The sequence below is a fragment of the Tigriopus californicus genome, chromosome 8 (genome assembly GCF_007210705.1).
Source record: "Tigriopus californicus strain San Diego chromosome 8, Tcal_SD_v2.1, whole genome shotgun sequence".
In the NCBI taxonomy this organism is placed as follows: domain Eukaryota; kingdom Metazoa; phylum Arthropoda; class Copepoda; order Harpacticoida; family Harpacticidae; genus Tigriopus; species Tigriopus californicus.
The window spans coordinates 11,677,798-11,686,180 of NC_081447.1; the positions used below are offsets into that span (position 1 = coordinate 11,677,798).

The window sequence follows — 8,383 nt, forward strand, 5'->3', positions numbered from 1 at the left end:
AGAACACCCCAAATGTGTCACTTAAAAGGTTACAATAGGACATTGTTTATTGATACTCTTTTTAGGTCAGTGGCATTTTCAAAAATTTCCCAGTCATTTGAAAGTTAGCTTCTAAATGGTTCGGAACGTGAGTTTTGATCTGGTAATTCGGAATTGGTTCAAACTGATTCAGTCACTGCTCGCTACATTCTTAGCAATGAAATCACGTAAAAAGCTGGACTCTGGTCCATGTTAAATTGCTACCTCATTGCATCGCATTCTTCAAGTCACGAACCGATTCAACATCATGTCTCTAGACTGTAAATACCTTAATAATTACCATGACATGGTTAGGAACTGTTTTACCTCACAAGCTTCTTCTTTGGAGATATCAATTTGCCGAGTCGTTCAAACTATTTAGGGTTGATTGGTACAAATGATACTGAATGTTGGATATGATTTAAGAGCTCTTTCTTGTGCTTCATCATTGCTCATTTCGTTCCCCACTGACATTCGTAGGGAACACGAAGACGTTGATCCTATATCAGGTTTAAGTCAGACAAGTTCTTGGCCAAAATTCCTGATCGGCCCTACATCCGCTATATATCCATATATATCTTATTAATATATCGCAAGCTAAGTACCTTAAACTTTTGCTTCGCGAACTGCTGGGGGAAAACACACACAAAAGCGGTAAAGAAGTCCGCGATCAAAGACATAAATATCAAAAATTTAGATCGTTGCAATTAAAGGTAAGCTATTTTCATGGTATTTAATTGTTAAGTGGGTATTTGCAAAGTTACATCGTTCAAAGCTAGTGTAGTTGATCGAGAGGAGGCCGAAAATGCAAATTCTGAAGCTTCTATTTTTGCAGTGGTGGTATTGTTTGGGAATCTCATCATCGAGTTTGATCATGAAAAAAAGACTTTCCAAAGTTACAAAAGAAAGAGTAAATGTTTCAAAAATCTTGCGGTTGCCATCGTCTGTCCGTTTATTAGAAATTCTGCTCTCGTCAAAGGCAATGTGGAGGAAGCTAACGAGTTCTGTTGATCTAGCGGCGAGTACCAGCTGAGGAATAGAGTAGGGAAGCCAATGGGATTGCTAGTTTCACCAAAACCAGCACTTCCCCCTCATTGTAGCGGAGTTTGTCGAGCGGCCCCATGGTTGGCTTGGCGCGCGAAAAAAGCGGAGTCCTCGCACTCATCAGATTCTCTGACGGACTTTGGCCGAGATGACATCGGTTAGCAGAACAAAACGAAGCTTCGAGGTCTCCGCCTGACGGATCAACTTTTAGATCCCACGTCAAATGTTCCAGTCGTCGTTTGGCTTTCGGAACGTCATGGGTAAGTGATATATTTTTCTTCAATTGAGCTTAATAATATATCACTAGTTTGCGAGGTACTTGAAAATCGGTCTGTCTGTAAATTCGAGGGAAATCTGTTAAGTTTGAAAAAATTCCACCTATCTGCAAGTGATCTTCTGAGAACAATGCTCTGTGTAATTAACGTTACATTGACACCATATACATTTTAAAACAGTGATACTTGACCAATGATTGATCATTGATGATAATTGTTTTCATCTACCTCATAGGTCCTTCATATTCGTTCGTCTTTTTTTTACTGGCGATGTTAGTTTGTGGATCATTGTCAGATTCGGAACCCGACGTCACAGAAAACTCCAGACAAAAACGTAAGCTCAGCTGGTTGGTCGCATTTTAGTCAACAGAAAGCATACTCACAAGCGGGAACAGGTATTATTGATGTAGCCGTATACCACAGAGATCAAGATCTTTATATTTAAATGCGAATGGATTCAAAAGGTAGAACATTGTCCTTAGGCAAATCATAACTTTTCACAACGACAAACAGTATTTCCAGAAGCGTAAAATGAAATTACCTCTCTCCCTTTCCTCCATTTCTTAGGATTATTCAGCTTATTTAACATCGTCAAATTCAAGGTAAGTGTCAAGAAGATATTCGTTTTTAACACAAATTGTTTATGTTGAGAAACACTTTGTGTCAGAACAAAGGTTGCACATCGGTGGGCTCCACAAATATGGGTGGAACGTGTTTAACCTCGACCGAATGCACCTCCCAAGGAGGAGCTTCTTCGGGAAATTGCGCGGCTGGTAATGTTTGCCCTTCGTTGTACATTTAGATTGGTATCTTTAGGCCAGAGGTGATCTTGTCTCTCTTCTAGGCTTTGGCGTTTGCTGTATTTTTAGTCTCAGTGGATCATGCGGATCAGGACAGACAGTTTCGCAAGTAAGACACATAGGTTTTTTTACGTTCATGCAGATCCAACGTGGTACTGAATTGTTTGACTTTTGCTTTTAGAACTGTACCTACATTCGGGTAAGAAAAAAGACGAACATGATCGAGTTTTTGGCATTGAGTGCTGCCTTCCTCCAAACATAATGGATCTTCAATTTCAGAATAGTGGATTTCCATCGGCCGACACCACTGCCAGTGAAACTTGCACTTATAACTTCAACCGGATTTGTGACAGTAAGACATGCATTTAATTTCTTAATCATGTGATGGGAGCAAGGAGGATCAGGCAGGTGTTATAAATTCTTTTCTTTAGCATTAAGTGTCATTGGTCATTGCCAATCAAAGCAATTCACGCCATGCGACATACCGTAGATCCAGTTAAATGAAAAAGAAACGGGATAAACGCCACAACACACTTTTAACCTTCAACACAAATGAGACAATCAATACTAGTAGACTGCTTCTGATAAGTCCCCAGTTCGTCCCGTGGCCGTCTAACTCTTGAAGAAACATTTTTACGAGACGATAATTCCAACGATTCACGGTCGAAAGGATGTTGACTGAGAAGGATGTTTTGGGACAATTTCTCGCTCCAGAGCCCACATGGTGATCTATTCCAGTACTTTATTGACAGTCATGGACTCCAACTCAGCTTTGTCGGCTTGCCCTGAAAGCACTTCAGCAGTTCGCAAGAATGCGTCGGATGGAAATGAAACCTATAACTATTCTCACCACTAACTTGGCACCTGGCATCATTGAAATCCATCCGGCTTGATAAGGACCATTCACGCATTTGGCCGATAACACTTGGCTGGAAATCTAATTTCGGCATTTACCGACGATAAACGTCGTCACAATTGTTTTGGATTCGTCTTCCTATGTGAGAGATCATATCACAGAGGCCTGTTGACAACGAGGTCTTTCGTGTACAAGGAAATGAGAAGGGTTCAAGCAAGCTTCCTTGAAGAATTCCAAACGACGCTAATCCAAAGAAGGCTACCTCTAAATAAACTCCATCAAACAAAGACAGATCCACCTCCGCGTAAAAATCCCAACCCCCATCCTTGCTCAATATGCTCAAGAGGAAGCTTGGAAGAGGTGGCTATGACAAAATTCCAACAAGCGAGTACTTGGAGGATTTGGCTTCCGAGATCCATGCCAGACCCTTTTAGACCAGCGAACCTTTTACTGATTCCCTTTTGGCATCCAAGAGTACTTGGATTCAACTCAAGAGGAGGCCAATGTCTGAACCACTTCCAGCTATAGTACTGGAAAGCACTACATGTGACGGCAAGACTCTGTCGGCCACAAAGCCATGGCCATCCAAACTTGTTCGCAAAAGAACTTGGCTAACTTCAAGGCTTGCACCAATGTGGTCCCCATCCTCATCCCCAACTTGCAGACCCTGTATTGCTGGGAGCGTTCAGGAGCAAGGCCTATGTGACTCCTCATCCCAATGGTGGGTGGGAGTTGGCGGGTGTTATTCGGTAATCTTCAAGGCTGCAGTACGTAGAGGAGATGTAGCGTACGTAGTCCAACGTGCCCAATGACTTTAATAAAAAGATGTGATTGGCATTCAGACCGAAAAATCGAGGCCACCTTGGCTGCAATGGAAAGCACTTCAGAAAGCGGTTTATCTATTTATGTACTGATATACGGTATATAAGGATCTGAAATAAATGCATACAGTGATCATTCAGAATCATGATATCATGAACTCATTTCTAAGGTGGAATGATTCATCATATTCGCAGATCTTTATCTATGTACAGCATGTATGTTGTTGGAATCTTTGTTTGACTCGCACGTTGCCTTCGCAGAGTCAGAAACAACATTTAGGTGTATTTTAAAGTCAAGATGCGGCAAAAAAGCCAAAAAAGCCAAGGCACTCTTTCGCTGCTAGTTAAAAAGCTTTGTTTTAAAAATCTTGAAACACTTATTTGATTGTCTTTTCTTTCAGATCTCTGTCAAATTAGGTAAGTTCATATTGAGCCATATTTCAAGGTATCCTCAGACTAATTGAGAACTTGGGGCAAACGTAGCTCTGCGGTTTATTCAAAAGCGTAAGGCTACATTTTTCTTTTTATTACTGCCTCTGTCATTTACACTATTATTTCATATTCTGTTGTTCGAGATAAAGAGGCACCAAACTAAGCTTGCCGCTTTGATTCAAGCTGGAACAACCAAATTCACCATGTAAAGGTTTTGAACATTTCCCATTTACCCGTCATCAGTAATTCAGAGGAGAGACTCCTGGCGGCAAACCAAAAATGGTCATCCAATTAAATGACATGATTAGACTCGTTCAAAGCCGGCCTACCTGACGTTGAAGATGCCCTCTGTGTTTTATCAGACCCAAAACTTAAATTTCTGTTTACCTGAAGCAATTTAACTTTAAAGCACCCGAGAACCTTCGTAACTGACACAACTCGGCCCCATTCGTTGACATCCTCATCGTTGGGTCAGCCTTGAGCGAGCCCAAGGCCTTGCATGGGCCGGGAGCTGTATACTAAATTTGCCGCTTTTGCACCTTTGATTGAGGATCGCTATTTTGAAGTCAAAATGGAAGGAGAGGACCTAGAAGTGCTAGTTACAATAGGGGTTTAAAAGTTCCACGGCTGACTTGATGTCATCCCTAATGGTTTTTTGCAATCCAGCCTCACATTCAATACATATTTTTGGCTCATCGTCACGGGAAATAGAGCTTCCATTCAATTGATCAGTCGTAAAATGAGTGGATTTTTTTTCACGCTTATCATAAAAGTGTCTCCTCACCTTGTTCTGGTGGATGAAGGGGTGTTTAATGACAGTACACGTTTCCAAAATAGACCTGTTATTCTAAATTGCTGATGTGCTTACCATGCATTGCGTGTTTTTCAGGCTAGACTTTGATTCCTTGACGTCGCAAGCGTCTGCAACTGGTAAGTGAAATGTCTGGCAAAATCATCAGACCAATATTGAAATTTCGTTTCCTTTGACCGTAAAGGCTCATGTGGAACAGAGGCCGACGCCATCACAGTTTCCAGTCCATTCTCGTCTTCGAGCAACGCATTTCCCCCCACCGTTTGTGGAACTTTGACCGGACAACATAGTAAGAATGTGCCATAAGTAGCAAGATTGGTTTCAGGGCTTAAAGTTGGGATTGGTCAACTCAACTCGGTGGTTGGTTGAGTCGGAAATTTCGAATGGTTCACGTCCCCAAGTTGTGCCCCAAAAGTTAGGGCTGCTCTTGAAAGAGAAAAACTAGTTCTCGACTCCTCGCTCGTCTTGGACGAATTTTTAATGTTCCTTACTTGGACTTTAATTTCAGTGTATCTTGAGACGGGAACCACTGGTAACGCTGGGACCTTAAGCTTTGCAAAAGGAACTGGAGCCGGGAACCGAAGTTACCAAATCAAAGTTACTTATTTCACTTGTGACAGTTTGGCCAAGTAAGATGGTTTCTAACTCACTAAACCGTATTCAGTGCCCAAACAAAAGATGTCCAACTAAATACCCTTGACTCATTCACTTCTAGAGCTCCAGCAGGATGTACTCAATACTTCACCGGAATTCGGGGCTCCTTCCAATCCTACAATCACGCTGGAGGTCAGCTTCTGCAAAGCATGGACTATAGCAACTGTTTCCGACAGGAAGAAGGTGAGGAGGTCTCGGTTCAAAATGTCCCATACCAATTTTCATTACCAGGTTCTAACCTTTTAAGATTTATTCAGAGATTGCGTGTTCCTAACCGATGCTTGGGAAAGATCTTCGAGCAATCCACATCATGCTTTGAAATGCATTCGGTGTAACAAAAAATTCATGTTTTAAGGCACCCCCGAAGGCAGGGTTGGCCAGGTCTCGGTTGCAGGAAACGATCAACGATTAAAACTTAACATAGGTTCATCTTAATGTAAAATCGTATATGATACAAACGTTTCACGAAGCAGGAGCTTCAAAACGAAGGAAGCCTTAAATACCTTGAAGAATTTGTTGTCCTTCAATGCAGACTCATACTTAAATCTTTCAAGTTTAAGTTTATACTTTGAAGTGTTCTGAAATCGTTGTCTGGGACAAAGTGAGTAAACTTTTCGTCCAGTATCATCAAGTTTGAAAGAATTTAAGAGATCACACTAATAATCAGAGAAAAAGCCAAAACTAGCTATTAGCTACGCAGCAGTTCTAGCCAAAACTTGAGCTTCTCGGAGGACATGATCAAATTGAATGCTCTGTCGAAAATCGAAAATAGGACTGAGGGTGCCTAATCATGCCCTACATTTTACATTTGTCAAGTCAGGAAAATGTGTAAGGGTGATTTTCAAAAATGTTTTAGCAAAGGTCTCTACTCTTGTTAATGACAAAAAAACGGAGAAATATAAGAATAAGCTCTAAGATGCCTGACTTTAACAAGATATTTTTCGCTGAGCAACTGATTGTTGATCTATTCTAACACCATAAATATACCACCAAACCAATCTGAGAGATCCTTCAAATCCTACAAGGGTATAATTACAAGCACTTTTGACATTCAAATAGGGATAAATAGAGAGCTAGAGCTACATATTGCATACTAGCAGCATTCCAGCGACTTTTCATTATCATCTTTTTCCATTAAATTTTGCTGATAAAGCTAGTGTTAACTTTAGAAAATGTTATGCTTTTAAATTTAGTTTTTGTTCGAAATGATGATGGCAAAAGTATACAATTTACAATCTCTCGTAAATTTGTTATTTAAAGCTCATAATTGTTCAGAATTTTGCCTTGACGCTGTTGTGGCTGGTCGTGCCCACATCCTTCTCCAACTCGCCATAGAAGAATTAGTCTATGGGTTGAGGTCAGGCCAGTTGGAGGGCCAGGTTTCGAGCTTCCCGAAATCTACACAGTTGTCTTACAAAGGAGCTTTAGCGTGGTCTTTGACTTGAGAGGTAACGCATTGCCGGACTTGAACACAATCACTAACTACCCTTACGTAATTGATCTTCTCCAAGATCTCAAAGACGACCTGGTTGCAGAGGAACTCAAACTAATGCTCCGTCTTACGTGCCTCTTCTTGGCAAGGCATGAGATGGGTGTGCTTGGTGCTAACTGGACTGATGGGGGTCTTTTTAACACTTCTGGGGGCATTGATCTTCCCCGTGACTTTATTATTGCTATCCACTTTCCAGTCCTTGCACACGTTCTAAACCATATCCTTGTGAAGCATCAGAAGCTTGAACAAGGGAGTGGCTGGATGTCCCCAGCAAGCTAGATCGAGAGAAGGTCACATCCCGACGTCCCTGCTTCATGAATGGCACTGAGCTAGAGGAAGGTGGCTCATTTCGAGCTGAACTGGTTTGACAGTTTTCAGCTCACGAGCTGGGCTGGGCCCGAAAAAACAGGTTTCGAGTTGAGATGGATTAATCGGGTTGATATATCGAGTCAAGTCAGAGCTGGGCCAAATCCGAGTTAGACCATGCTGGATTCTGACCGAGCTAGCCAAAACCCGAGCTGGCTCGTGATCGAGTTGACCAATGTCTGGGCTGGGCCATGGAGTTCGTCAGTAGTGGAGTAGAAAGCTGGGTCGAAGATTGAACGTCTTTTAGCCAGATTTTGTAGAGCTATGCATTACTCGTACCTCCTGATCAGATGCATTCGCGTTGAGAGAGTACTCAATGAATTCCATCTTCATGTTCAAGTACTCAATTAGGAGGAAACGCAAAACTGAAACGTCTTCTAGCGAGGTTTCAGAGAGCTTTCCTCTCCATACTGACGTACTCCATGGATTATGCCTCAGCCCAGACCGAACTTCACCCCCCTTCCTTAACCCATTTAGCTTCCTCCCTCCCTCTCCGCCTACCCCCCATCCTCTCTCCCAATTCCCTCCTCTTCCTTCAAATACCCAATCCACCCCTATTCCTATAAACACTCTCCTCCCTAATATTCCTTGCCCCACCCCTATTCCCAAAATACGTTCCTATTCAAATGTAGCTGCCCAACCCATTCCACAAACCCAGCCATCCACATTAGCTCATGCTTTGCCTCCAGTCGAACGTAGCTTTCTTGATAAGCGGGATTTTTTACGGTTGGAGAGGATGGTCCAAGATCTTGTGAACTTGGTCCGTCAAAAGAGAGGCCCGTAAAGGGGCTATATTTGAACGTGCATTGTCTGA

The 8,383-nt window shown here is 42.1% G+C and overlaps 1 protein-coding gene across 1 annotated transcript in view; it reads left to right on the forward strand.

Annotated features, from left to right (window-relative positions):
* The first annotated feature begins 1,280 nt into the window (after positions 1-1,280).
* The window catches only part of LOC131885356 (uncharacterized), an 8,033-nt gene continuing 930 nt past the window's right edge, over positions 1,281-8,383 (forward strand). Inside the window, exons 1-12 of the mRNA XM_059233384.1 lie at positions 1,281-1,322; positions 1,573-1,671; positions 1,905-1,939; positions 2,005-2,110; positions 2,182-2,246; positions 2,319-2,336; positions 2,417-2,489; positions 4,216-4,231; positions 5,136-5,176; positions 5,242-5,346; positions 5,566-5,686; positions 5,773-5,894. Of these exons, the coding sequence (XP_059089367.1) occupies positions 1,286-1,322; positions 1,573-1,671; positions 1,905-1,939; positions 2,005-2,110; positions 2,182-2,246; positions 2,319-2,336; positions 2,417-2,489; positions 4,216-4,231; positions 5,136-5,176; positions 5,242-5,346; positions 5,566-5,686; positions 5,773-5,894 (838 nt within the window). The 5' untranslated portion in view covers positions 1,281-1,285. The remainder of the gene's footprint in view (positions 1,323-1,572; positions 1,672-1,904; positions 1,940-2,004; positions 2,111-2,181; positions 2,247-2,318; positions 2,337-2,416; positions 2,490-4,215; positions 4,232-5,135; positions 5,177-5,241; positions 5,347-5,565; positions 5,687-5,772; positions 5,895-8,383) is intronic.